This window comes from Vombatus ursinus, unplaced genomic scaffold (genome assembly GCF_900497805.2).
Source record: "Vombatus ursinus unplaced genomic scaffold, bare-nosed wombat genome assembly UNPS02009205.1, whole genome shotgun sequence".
NCBI lineage: Eukaryota > Metazoa > Chordata > Mammalia > Diprotodontia > Vombatidae > Vombatus > Vombatus ursinus.
Genome location: NW_020948983.1, coordinates 52,557,817 through 52,571,942, shown reverse-complemented (window position 1 = coordinate 52,571,942; position 14,126 = coordinate 52,557,817). Strand labels below are relative to the sequence as shown.

The window sequence follows — 14,126 nt, the reverse complement described above, 5'->3', positions numbered from 1 at the left end:
GGCCCACGGAGCTTAAGTGATTTAAGAATTTCAGCTCCAAGAAGAAAACAGCTATTAAAGTGAAACTCTTAAGTAAATTCTAGTCATTTGGACAGCAACAGGAAATTTGGTGCATTTGTAGTTTTAATGTGTCAAAAGGGCTAAAGACTTTAATGCTGGCTATCTGCAGGGGAAGAAAACAATTACAAAATTCTGGAAATTTGTGTAAAGGACTGTCATTTATCTATGTCCTAATATATACACATATAATTAAGTGGCAACTATGCCAATAGTTATCATATACTGCATATGACTTTTAAAAAAGTCATTTTCCTTTTTTTTTTTTGTTTCATTGCATTTATGCTGCCTTGATAAACCTGAACCCAATTTTCAGTTGGACTTTACCATGATGCCTTGTTTAGGGAAACAATGCAGTAATGGGTACAGAAAAATTAAATAACACAATCCAGATTCACAAAATGGAATACAAATGACAAAGACTACCAAATTTAGAAAATGTCCTAAAATGTGCATTTTTATTCCATATCATTATACAATGTTTACATAGTTATAACTTTTAAAAACTGCTCAAGAGTGTGTAAAATAAAGTGAGGCAAATACCGATTTTTAACCCCCCCAACACAAATAAGAAACATTTTTCTCTACCAATTTTATGTAGTGCCTAAATTAATCTTTCATTTTAACATGAAAAACTGAAAGAAAAAAAAAAGAGTGGAAATTCATTTAGAAATGCTGCCCTACAATTTGTAATGAGCTGCAAATGTGCAAGTGTACTGAAGTCTTAAAATAGCTGTGTGGCTTACAAATCTTTTGTTGATGTTTTCAATTGAATTCAGGCATAGAAACTCCAAATTCTCATCTCTTAATAAAACTCAGACAAAATAAATTACTGTGCTGGACAGAATTCTAAATTGTGTAATATCAAACAAAAGACCACAGAAGTACCTTTTGCTCAAAGTAGCACCAGTCCACACCTGATTGTGTTTCCAACGTTAATCTTGTTAAATACAGAGTTGGCACTTGAAGTGGAAATCTTTCTGCTTTAGTGAGGATTCCTGGACTGCACATACTGTGTTGCTATACTCTCTACAAAGTGTAGGCAACATTATACTGGGAAATGGCACATTTAAACCATCATCACCCTGACCTGTCTAAGGCTTGCCCTTTTTTGCTGTTCCCCTAATGTCTGGCCGGTATTTTGCAGATGTTCCCGTGATAGTGGTAAAACAAAATAATAAAAAAAAACAACAAAAACAAAAAAACAAATTAAAGGGGTTTCATGGCAAGCAGGTGTTTATAAAAAAAAAATTAAAAAAAAAAAAAGGTAAGAATGTGGTTGCCGCTAAGGAGGTTTTCACATGTTGTTTAACTCCAGTAAAGTCTGATCCAGCATCTGATGCATACTAAGGTTTTCTTCCTTGGCATGTGCCACTTTCTCTGTTATGGGATTAGAAAATTAAGACATCAATAGCAGCTCTTTGGATACACTGATGCTGTAATACATTAAAGCATGCAAATAGTCAAACATGAAGAGCATATTTAGATGCTTGGAACCAGGCATGCTCATAATACACTAGTCATGGTTTTCAAATTGATAAGGACCTGGAAAGAGGTATGGTGGCTTAGGCAAAACGAATTAGAGAATTACAAGTCCCCCAGGGTGCCCCTACATTTACAAACTGTTCTGAGTAAATGTAGGTCAGACTTGGTAAAGGGTCACTACTTATTTACCATGGGAATCAATACATAGAGAGGGAAAAAGCAAACATAACTGACTTTGCCAGGTAAAATGGAGATTTAACAAAGTCATTTGTCACCTACTTGCCAAAAAGTGGCTAAATTAGAAGCTGAACCTAGGTCTTCTGATTTGGGGCACCTAAGAGTTTTGGAAATGGCACCATAACTCAACCTTTCAGAAAGTGAGAATGAAATAATGAAGATTCATAACGCAAAGTCAAATGAACCATTTCTCCTGCTAAAAGATTATCAACAATTAAAGAGTTATGTTGCATGCATACTTCATTAGGACATAGTCACAATACTTTTCAAGGACACTGAACATTAGCACAAAATTCTCATTTGACAGACTTCCATATTCCACCCACGCTATGAGACTGAAATAAGCATGTCTTTCAGCCAATATGAAAAGGGACCTTTACCTGGGCATTCTGGCTTGTCTGAACGTGGATATATTGAATCATAATTCAAACAGGGCATGGTATGTGAAGCAGATAGCTATTGTCTGCTTTGGCTTTGACAGTGAGAGGTGGGCTCACACCTGCTCTCTAGTTAGCAGTAGAAAATTCAGAACCATGTTACGCCATTCAAAACAGGGGGCCATGGAGGAGTGCTGAATTGACTGTAGTATGTACATGTAACTATGTAGATTTCTATGTATTTGTAGCAAAATATTAGACTGGAATTGAAGTCAAGAGACAAGGGAATTATTCTAGTGAGAAAAGAGGAAAGGGCAGACAACACCAGCCTCTCGATTAGATTTCTCTCGCTTGAATGTCTCCAGAACTGACCATTTTTGACCCCTCATAATGGTGGGTATTGTAATCCATAGGTTTCTTGCATATGGACTACATTTCTAGAATTCAACCTTACTGAAATGTTACAGTTTAACTTATAAAGACTGACGTGTCTTTCGCACTCAAGGTTAATCCTCATTCAGGGCCAGCTTTAGTTCATTAGTTAGGCGGCGGTTTTGCTCAAGTTGCTGGTAGAGTTGGTCTGTACAAATCAGCAAGCAGGTTAGCAGAGAAAAAAGAAAGGCAGAATGAATAGAGGGTTAGTCAGAGAAATAATGCGAGCAGGAGTTAACAGAGAGAAAACAATCATACCCCAGGCAGTTGAGTAACTGGTTACTTCTCGAGAACACTTTACCTTCAGCCTCGTCATCAGTCTTGTATACCAGTATGGCTGATGATTAAAGCCCCATACAAAGCCCTGAGGAAGGACAGTTCTGACAAGGCTAGAAATGTCAGAGGGCCAACTCTTGGATGAGGGAGAAGAGGATACCAGGACGAGAAAGAATGAACACTCATACCAAGAATGAACACTCATACACCTTGTCTTACCACACAAGACAAAGTCATACACAGTTTCTGAAAACAGGCTCAGCCCCAAGTTAGGCATGGGGGCTGTGCTCATCAGGCATAAGCCTAGCAACAGAACAGGAGAATCTAGTTGGTCATTTCTACCCCCACAAAGTTTTGGAAGCATCTGTCTACCAAGTCTTTACAATGCAATACTTATCCTTTCCTTCATCACCTACACTGACCTTCCACCCCCTCTAAGCCCAAAGGACTCCACTCAGGAAACTAAAAAAAAAAAAAAAGAATCGGAAAGTTTGCTTTTTTCTTCAAAAGAAAACCAGCAAATAATAACAAAAACAACCCACCTGACTCACCTTTTTCTACTAAAAGGATGCATGATGTATGTAAACATTGTGGACCAAAGAAAGAGGAGGTGGAAGAATGAAGTTCTTGCTGGCTCAAATAATAATCACCTCTACTGCCATCTCTGTAGGAGAGTGGCTGGAAACAGATTTCTTCCCCCAAGACCTCAGAATTACAGAATTTTCAGGTGTAAGGAACCTTAAAGAGGTCATCTACTCCACCTCCTTATTTTACATATAAGGAAACTGAAGCCTTGAAGAGATTATAGGTCGTACCCAACTCACAGGCAGCTAGAAGAGGCAGAGCCAGGTTTGGAGCCTACATTCTTGCAATTCAAATCCAGCCCCCTCTGCATGAGTTGAGAGCAGTTTTAAAAGCTTAGTCTTGAAGGCTCTTAGGGACTGTCATATAAATCCACTATGAGAATTAAGGAGGATGTGGGAGGCTGTAGGATTCCCACGCCACACAGGATGTAGAAACATATTGGCAAGAAGTTGGAATATGACAAATTATTCCTAATTGTTTCATTTCAAAATGGAATTTTCTTTTCCAACATAAGACAGACAAGTGAAATTCCTGATAAATCTGTGCCAATTTTCCTTCCTTTCCCCACTATGAGTGTGTGTGTATGTGTTTTAAAACTGAGTTTTGAGTTTACAGCTAAATGAAAGGTAAATTATAAATAACCTTGGTAACATCAGCCAAATTTAATATAACATAACTACCTCAAGTTGCTGGTATCTATCCCCCATCTTAGGATGAGGGAGACAAAATATAATTGGTTTTAGGGAACAATTCAGGGAAGTTAAATGTCTACTGCATCAATTTCCTCAGGAGGACAACAGAAGAAAACTAAAATTTCCCAGTTCCTCTGATTCTGTGATTCCTTTCTACTCATCATTGTGGTACTTCACAATGCCTTTTTTTAAGAGGATATATATGATGAAGGACTTCTACCTAACACTAAAGAGAAATAAAAAAAAAATGAGTTGCTAACTCCAGGGCTTTGGGGGAGGGTGGTTTGGGCATACTGCTATTTTTAAGCTGGAAGGCAGAGGACATTTTATACTAACATTGGACCAGAATCCAAACATTTTACTTTTGAGTACAGATTTAAAATACATGCACACTGTACATTTCTGTCCTAAACATGGGCTTCACCTTCATTGACTGATAAATTGTCAAATAAACACCTGAACAGATGGGGGTGGAATAAAAATTTTACATTGCAACATAATATATCTGCTGCCAATGCTACAAGGCAGATAGGTGACACAGTGGGTAAAAGTGATGAACTTGGAGGCAGTAAGGTCTGAATTCAAATCCTGACTCATGACACTTAATAGCTATGTGGCCCTGGGCAAGTCATTTAACCTCTCTGTGCCTCAGTTGTCTCATCTGTAAAATGTGAACAAAAATATAATACATACCTCACAGAGTTGTTATGAAGATTAAATGATACATGTATAGCACTTTGCAAACCTTAAAATTCTATATAAATGCACTTAAATATTATTAATAACAATAACATTTAAAATAATTATATTATTATGTAATTATCAATACATTCATAATAACAATTACTATTAAGCTAATAGCTGCTAGAATTGAAGTGTGACCTAGGACATGATGAAGATCATCAGAATATATGAAAATACACACCAAAATGGAAAGTGGTTATGCTCAGCCCAGGAAAAGTTGATTAATGGACCTAATTTTTAATGAAGGAAAAGTGTGATGGTGATAGCCAAGGAGCAGATGTCCTACATAAGCTTTAAAAAGATGGCAGTCCTGCCAATCAGGGAAAATGATCAGTTGCCAAATCTAAGGTCTAAGGGTATGCACATTTTTTAATAACAGTCAATGTAATCTATGAAATCTGTATGCTGGGAGGGGGAGGGAAATTAATTTTTTATGATTTTGCCCAAATCCACTAGTATGCCACCCTGCAGTAGTGAATTACATATTGGTAGTAAAAGCAGTCAAGTGGTTAGACCTCTACCAGCCTCCCAGTTTGTGTGTGCTAGTTAGTTATATAATCCACTCTTGTAGTTATCTTTGAACTTTCTCCTAACACTCTACGTTCTGGTGGAAGTAAGAGTGGTTGCCTGGGTGGTAGCTGCCTGGGAATCAGATTAGATATATTTGCACACCAGAGCACCGGAAAGATCATATTCTATAAGAGAAGACAGTCTTCTCCCACCTTTCAAGGAAGCGTTTGGGAATAGTTATCAACTTGGTGCCAATTTGCCTGCCAACCAAAACTTAGCTTGCCTTTGGTACCTTTCGAGGCAATGCCAAATTTATTCTAAGAGGTCTATGGGGACATCTGTATAAATAGGAACTGCAATTTGGTCATATGCTGAATAGTTTTAAATATTATATCACTCTTCTCCCTCTGCTCCCCCTGCCACCAAGCCTTACTTTGCATACTTGGTCCCATCTTGGGCTACCTTTCCAATATTTTAGTCTCTCTTCTCTCTTCTCCCCTCCTCTCCTCTCATAATGCTTAAAGAATACTTTCAAGTCTTGGGAATACCTTCTAAAAATAGATGTACCTTAAGCATAGCTTTGGATATTGGAAAGTATTCAGGGATTATCTGGACATTTACTAAAGCACGAGCTCTTTTGTTTAAGGCAGGAAGCCACAAGGTGAACACTATCACTTTTATTTTTGAATCAAAATTAGAAAGGAAGGGCCCCAGGCCAGAAAAAGAACCATAAACCTTTAGGAGACAAACAAATCAAAACATTAACTCAAACCATAAAATTTCTTCTTCTCTGGAGGGAGAGATTGTCCAGATTCCAGATGAAAAAAAAAAACCACTTTTAATACCATTGTCAAAAAAATCAGACATACCTTAATTCATAAGCCATATTTTTTAAAAATGTAAAAAACTACATTTCATATCCTAGAGTCTAAGGAGCAGCTGGCACTATTTTTGGAGTTATTCTTCTATTAATAAATTATAGTGACATCCACAAAAGTCCTCCTTTCAATACCTCATCAGAGCATGGAGGCGATTGTGTTCTCTTAGGCTAAGCCAATGGAGAATAAGCTCTGGTCAGTCCTACCAGGTGGGAAGGGTTTCAAGTATGGCCCTAGGAACAGACCCTGCCTACTGTCCAAAGACTAGCCCTACTAAATGCGGAGAGGCTCATCTCACCAGCAAGTTGCCATTGAGGGGATGAATTCTTAATGTGTAGCAACCCAAGAAAAAGGAGCATATCCATTATTTTGGATCAATGAAAAAAAAAAAACCCCTAAACATTTCATACACACCAAAGAGCTTGGGACTTAAAAACAAAGGGGGAGATATAGTCAGCTTGTTGGTGGTGGGAAAATGCCAGGAATGAAAAAAAGAGAAAATTGTACTTTCAAAGTTCTAATTTCTAATAGTTTTTCAAAAGGTAGGAAACAAGATTTTTTAAATAGCTGCTCTTAGTGATATCTAACATCCTCCCCATCACCCCACCCCCACCCCCACACCAATTTTAAATAAAAAAAACAAAACCAACTTTTAATGGCCACCCCTTAGAAACATTGAAGGTACTGCAAAGATAGCTTCTCAATCCAGTGATAGCAAATGTGGAGCCTCTACTTAAATACATGAAGTATAATCATGGATTTTCACTTTTGACTTAATAACACATTATTCAAAAAACCCAAGAGGACATTTTCAGGATGAAAATGAAGACAACTGGGCATAATGAACACATTTAAAATGGCTTCAACTCTTCCTACAATGCAAGAATATTCAGCCTTTTACTTTGGAGCTCATGGTCCTTTAAGTTAAGTTCTATTTGACCAGTTCAAACATGGGTTTGTAAGATTTGGAATAAATTCAAAACTGCACAGTGTCTGGTACATAGTAGGTGCTTAAAAAATGCTTGATAATTGATTGAAACAGATCTTTCATTACAGAATTATGGTGACAAAAACTCAAATTAAATGAAAAGAGACTGAGATATTAACAGTAGGCTAACCTAGCTCTCACATGAACTAAGGCGTGTAGGCTAAAGCGTAAGATTTTATGATTTCCAAAAGGACTAATATTTATGTATAATGCTGAGAGGAGAGGAATGAGAAATGGAGCAGCCCCAAATAAATCCCTTGTGGCAAGAAGCAGATTTTCAGTTTTATTCAGTGTTCAAACTGCTCAGCCAATAAATAGGAGGTGTAAAAGGAATAGCAAAACAGATACAGCTTACACGCGGGTGTTTATTTTACATCAAAAGAAAGAGCTTCTGTACAATAGAAGGCATAGTGAGAGCCTTGCCCTGAGGCAGGATGCTAAAGGAAGACAGAATCAAGGTCAGCTGGAGGACACGACAATAAACCTGAGAAAAACTGCAGAGCTCAGACAGGTGGAACATCCAGCTTGATGAAGGAGTCTTGAGAGAGGTGAAGCAAAGAAATTTATCTGCATGAAGATAAAAAGGCGGGAAGGGGGAAAGAAAAGTGGCACAATGGAAAAAAAAGAAAAATAAAAAATAGTAATAATATGACAGAACTCAGCATGCAACAACAGCCACACGTTTGGCAGAATTTACAGCAGCGTTCTGGCACAAATTCAAAGCTGTTCTAAGGATCCCCCTGGTTGTTAAGTTGTTAAATTTAAAAAAAAAAAAAAAATAAATATATATAAAAAAATATATATATATATGTATATATGTATTAGTAGGACTACCAAAGTAAGTCTTAAGATAAATGGCCACCCTACAGAATCTTTACCAATTGGTACAAGGCTTTTGTTTTTCTCAGTATTATTGAGTATTAGAGCTTAGCACAATGCCGAGCACATAGTAGGATGCTTAATAAGTGTTTGTTTATTGATTAATTTGAGCTGGGAGAGATTATTTTATTCAAACCCTTCATTTTACAGATGTACAGAGCTGATGGACTGGTCTCAGTCTTCCAAATCAGTAATAAAGTCTCTCAGTCTTTAGAGACTTAGAGAGATTCTCTAACTCTTCTTTGAACATGAAGGTGCTATAAATATGAAAGCAAGAAACTGTGAACTGCACACATGAAGCCACCATGTTTTCTGAATGGGGTACAGTAGGAAGGTTACAGAACATGATGTTCTTGGCATGACAAAACCATCCCTGAGGAATTTGTTAGGTGGAAAAATTACGATTGAGATGCTGCCACAGTGTGCAAATTGGTTTAGTAATATTTAGTTCTATACATTCATTAAATCATAGAATGTCAGAGCTAAATGGGCCCTTAGAAATCATCCAGTTTAGGGGCAGCTAGGTGGTGCAGTAGATAGAGCACCGGTCCTGGAGTCAGGAGGAGCTGAGTTCAGATCTGGTCTCAGACCAAATATTTGACACTTACTAGGTGTGTGACCCTGGGCAAGTTACTTAACCCCAACTGCCTCACAAAAAAAAAAATAAATAAATAAAAATAAAAAATCATCCAGTTTAATGCCTTCAATTCACAAGAAGAAACTGAGACTTAAAGATGTAACTAATTTTCTTAATGTCACATAGCTAGCTAATAAGTAGTGGCTTGAATCCAGGCCTTTGTCACTTGCTGCTTCCCCTTTCATGAGACAGGACAGGATCTTATAATGTGACAGCATCTGAGGTCTCTCTGGCCCTACCCTTTCACCTTATAGGCATGTTAACCGAAGCCAAGAAAAGTGAGTACTCAGTCAATTAGTGGCACAGCAAGGCCCAGAACCTAGTCTATTATTCTTTTCATTGCACACTAATGCCTTTTAGAAGGCTACACAAGTTGGTGGTGGGGTCCTGAAAGAGTAATAGAAAAAGTGGGTCACTAAATTCAGTATTTAAACTGTAGCATCTATTTGTTTCTTCTTCCTCTTTGAAGGACTGTAATTTTGATACATTAATGTAATGAAGGGTATTTCAATCTTTTAAAAAATATGATTCAACTTGGAAACCAAGAAGGTCAAATTAGTACTGTCTGAAATTCTTAGTATACAAAAAAAGTCCAATCAGTTTGTGAGTTAATACTATTTCATGAAACATAATACAGTGGACAGAAAACTAGATGTAAAGCCTGGAATCCATGTGTGACCCTGGGCAAGTCACTGCCCAGCTCTCAGTCTCAATTTATCCATCTATAAAATGAAGGCTTGAACTAGATGATTACTAAGGTTCTTTCTAGCTCTAAACCCTATGACCCCCATGTTAATAATTTTCCTCCTTTTTTTTGGTAATGTGTCATCATTCAACAAAAAAAGTATTATCTTGTATAATGCAGCTCTTAGTACACTTATTTTTCTTCTATTCTGGGAAAATTACTCATAAATAGAACCATTTTTATAGCTTAATTTTTTTAGATAAACTTTGTTCAGTGAATGAACACACTTCACTTTCAAAAGATGCTAACAGCTTGTTGCTGAGAAGCAAAGTGATGTTGAAATTCTTTTTTTTTTTTTTTGGCAATTAGGGTTAAGTGACTTGTCCAGGGTCACACGGCTAGTAAGTATCAAGTGTTTGGTCTGAGGCCTGATTTGAACTCAGGTCCTCCTGACTTCAGGGCCGGTGCTCTATCCACTGCGCCACCTAGCTGCCCCTAATGTTAAAATTCTTAGGGTAAAACCTATAACTGGAAGAAAATGCCCTATAACAGACCTAACTAAATTTATCTTTGCTATTAAAGAATAACACTGATATTGGACTTCTAAATTTATGTAAACAGAAGGGCGATATCTAAACAAACAGAAGCAAAGAGGGGTTAATGCAAAAGCAAAATAACAAAGGCCTGCAGATGGGATGGGAATTTTCAGAGATGGAAGCAAAGGGGGAAGGGGCTAGCAGCCAGCTTGCACCGAGAGGAGTTCACAGAAGCAGGCAGGCAGGCAGGCAGAGGAGAAGGCCATTTACATTGAGGTCATGTCGTTGAGAGCGTGGTCCAGCTCTTCACTGATTGCTTTGTACTTCAGCTTCTGAGCATAGAGCTCATCTATGCCCATGAAGGAAGGCAGAGATGCAAGGGCGTGGAAGGTGGAGGGTGATCAGATGAAGGATGAAGGAGGAAGCATGGAGACCATCCAGAAACAGCAGCAAGAAAAAGGCAATGCACGAAGGAGGGAATGGCAGGAGACGGCCGGAAGAGGAGGAGGATTTAAAATAAAAACAAGTAACAACAAATAACCATTAGAAAATGAAATGAGAATGGCTCGATATGATAAATCATAATCAAACATGGTGTCAGTAAGCCACGTGAAAACTGAAATAAAACAAAACAAAAAAGTATAGTGGGTAGATAGTGAAACATTCTTTTATAGAGCTGTATTTTAATGACACTGAATAGCTACCAATCTGCATCCAGAAACACTGGTAGGGAGATTTCCAAGGCCAATACTTAGGTCAAACTCTTCGTAATTACCATCAGTCAGCCTTATCTTGCCCTGCCTTAAAGTCACCAACTTCCTGACTGAACTAGAGTCATGGGGGTATGGATTTCTTGAAGTGTCACTTAAGCTACCCATCTCTCTGCCCATTCTGCTGTCCGTCCAAACCCATTGGGCATCATTCCTGCTCCAGAAGGGCGGAGGGTGCTGCTTGTTCATTCTATAGCAGTGCACTCTGTGGTAACTTAAACTTTCAATCTTCTACCTTTCGCCTGGACGAAGCCTTCTCAAAGTTTGGGGCTAGACCATTTTTCAATTGTCCCTTTTTCTGCTTCAGTGCCTTGCTGTATTTCCTGCTATCTGTCCTATTCTGTTTCAAATGCCTATTTTTCTCTTCCCCAAGACTCCTAGACTCACTCTTTCTCTCTCTCCCCTCCCCTTCCTTCTCCTGTTTCCTCTCTTCACACATACATACACACAAACATATATGTATACATACACACTTATACACAAACTAATGTACATAACAGATTTAAAGTTGACCCATCATCTTTCAGATCTCAACATCAACTTTCCACACACAGAGATCAAACAGTTCTAAATGAACTCAAAGTAAGCGGATCTAAAAGTTTAAAGGCAACAGTCTGAAAATATCAGGAGGAAAAGAGGAGCAAGAGCAAAATGACTGCCCACCTAAACAATGAATTAAGGTTGATAAATTTGGGCTGGAAAAGAAATTTTTACCAAGTCAACTTTCAGCTGAAAAGATGAACATCCCTCACCCCACTCAAGCATGAAGTAAAAAACCCTAATGAAGTCTTACCTTCTAAGTCATCAATGCTCTTTTCCAATTTGGTTACTGACCTCTCAGCAAATTCAGCTCGAGTCTCAGCCTAGAATGATTCAGTTCATGTAAGTTAATAAAGTTTAACTTTCATGTAGTTGCAAATATGGGAACAACTAGAGTGTAAATATCAAGCAGCTTAATGTAGGGCATAAAGGTGGTAGCTAGTATCATGTATAGTCTTAGGGCAATCACTGATGGCAGGACAGCACACAGACTCTAAGGGCGGCCTATAAATATAAATAGTGATGAACACTAGGTCATCATCTTATAGTTTGGGGCTTTACAACCTTAAAATGAATGTTTGATGCCCACATATCTCCATTTAAAGTTCAGCAAATAAACTCTATTCATATTCTTTTTACCTCTTTCAGTTTGTCAGAAAGGACCTTGATTTCCTCTTCATATTTGTCTTCCTTTTGTGAGTACTGTAATTAGAAAGATTATTCCACATGTCAGGCCAAAGTTCACTATAAACATATGTTTTCCCCATACCTAGAACCACACCCCTGCCCTCCCCCAAAACTGTTAAGGATCACTCAGATATGTGCATAGTTGAACTTCAGATACTAATAGCAGACTGCAATAAAGTTTTCCTTGAGTCACTCTGTTTTACATGGAGACCCAGCCACTGGTCATCATTTATCCGCATGGAACTTTAAAAAAAATTCATTGCTGAATATAACTCACAAATCTAACAAAATATTTTCATTTGAAAGCAGAATCAAGTTTCTTATAGTCCCCTAGTGGTAGACTCAGAATTTAGCTATTTCCTGAAACACCTTCTGAACCGTTGCTTTAAGTCTGTGGGGACATCAAAGAGAAATGTGGGGCTACTGTTGTGAATAATTTTTTAAAAAAGTGCTTTCCCCCCACATCATGCTTCTGGCCTACCTTCTCAGCCTGAGCCTCCAGTGACTTCAGGTTGTTCGTCACAGTTTTCAACTCTTCTTCAAGCTCGGCACATTTGCTATTATTTCAGAACAGAGGCAGGAAGGGTGGGGAGGGCAGGAGATCAAATCAAGCCAAAGAAAGGATAGCGGGAGAAAAAAAGGAGAGAGATGGAGAAAAATGAAAATTGAGTTCTAGAGACAAAGAGCAGCCTTAAAGTAGCCAAACCATCACAGATTAAAATGCTCGAATTCTTCAAAGTCATTCATTGCTCCCCAACTTGGTAAAAAAGCAAGCTGCTGGGGCTTAGTGTGAAATAATTAAAATAGCTTTTAAGTGCGATGACTCGGCTTCTTTTATGCTGCACCAAAGATCGTTTATGAAGGAAAAATAAAGAATCAAAAAAGGACCAAAAAGAAAGCACTTTAAAGCAAGATATAAGAGACAGCAAAGGGTGTAGTGGAAGTGAAGTCATTACTACCAAATGAACCAGTAGGCGATGAAAGCTGAAAGATTGTTGGGTGGCAGTTAAACCTAAGAACCATACAATAGCCATCAGTACCTTATCCTCTGCAGCCATTAATGCTTTCAAAGTCTGATCCATAATTCTTAATTGTTCTTCCAGCTGTCGGACTTGGCTGTTAGTGGACACATGAAATGCACAAGGCCATTCACAAAATCAGTGTGCAAGTAAATGCATGCAGTGATCTATGCAGTCACACAGACACCCCACACATATGTCCTCCTGGTTTCCACGCTCATGGTTCATCCCAGTTAAATGAGCAAACAGGGAGCTTCGAGCTGAAAACAAGTAAACGTGTAACTGCCAGTAGGTCATGCTGTTTAGTCACTGCTTGGCAGCACCCCACATACATCCTGGTGGCACTCAGGTCACTTACCCTTCTGAGAGCTCAGCACGCTCTTCTGCACGCTCCAGGTCACTCTCAATGATGACCAGTTTCCGGGCCACCTGTGGCAAGACAAACCCAACACCCCCCAACACACATCAGGCCATAAAACCAGGTAGCAGAAGTTTTTTGGCTCTCTTAGGCCCCTGGTGCCCTGTGTTTCATAATTAGTGGAGGTCAAGGATAATTCATTCTTCCCTGACCAGAAAGAAGCAATGAATTTCTGCTTGGTGTTCCTGACAAAAAAGAAAGCCACCAGAGGCTTCCTCCTGCTTTTGAAAGCATAGAACTCTAGTTTATGATTAAATGCTCTCGAATTATACATGTCTGGCACTGGTAAAAACTTGGGTTAATCACAGAGCAGACAGTCCAATGTGGGGTGGGTAAGAGGGACACCAAATTCAGAATACTGAAAACAGGCAGTAGGGAAGCTATAAGCTATGCATTTCCTACGGCCTACCACGTAAAGGATGAAAGAATTTTGTCTGGGATACCAAAATGTTGAATATGCCTAAAGACAGCTGCACACAATTCTAAACTATACATACTATGCTCCTTGCAAAGGGCTTTGTTTCTTGCTTTTCTCGAGAGTTGCTCAAGAATGAAGAGAAGAAAACAAGAGTGATCATTTGAGTACCTTAATGTACAAGGTAATTAAGAAGTCACATATGTGTGAGTTGGAAGATAGGAATCTAAGAGATAGGTGATACTTTGAAGGGCATAGAAATAGCCAAATAATGTGCTC

At 38.5% G+C, this 14,126-nt stretch overlaps 1 protein-coding gene across 12 annotated transcripts in view; it reads right to left on the bottom strand.

The window, feature by feature from the left end:
* Positions 1-487: 487 nt before the first annotated feature.
* Positions 488-14,126, bottom strand: part of TPM1 (tropomyosin 1) — a 32,693-nt gene continuing 19,054 nt past the window's right edge. For 4 of the 12 annotated variants that reach the window (XM_027851922.1, XM_027851917.1, XM_027851916.1 and 1 more), the window contains 5 exons: positions 13,373-13,443; positions 12,477-12,552; positions 11,948-12,010; positions 11,562-11,631; positions 488-1,437 (listed from right to left, as the gene is read on the bottom strand). In XM_027851922.1, coding sequence (XP_027707723.1) covers positions 1,355-1,437; positions 11,562-11,631; positions 11,948-12,010; positions 12,477-12,552; positions 13,373-13,443 — 363 coding nt within the window. In that variant the 3' untranslated portion in view covers positions 488-1,354. The other 8 variants (XM_027851919.1, XM_027851918.1, XM_027851921.1 and 5 more) reach the window with 5 other exon arrangements.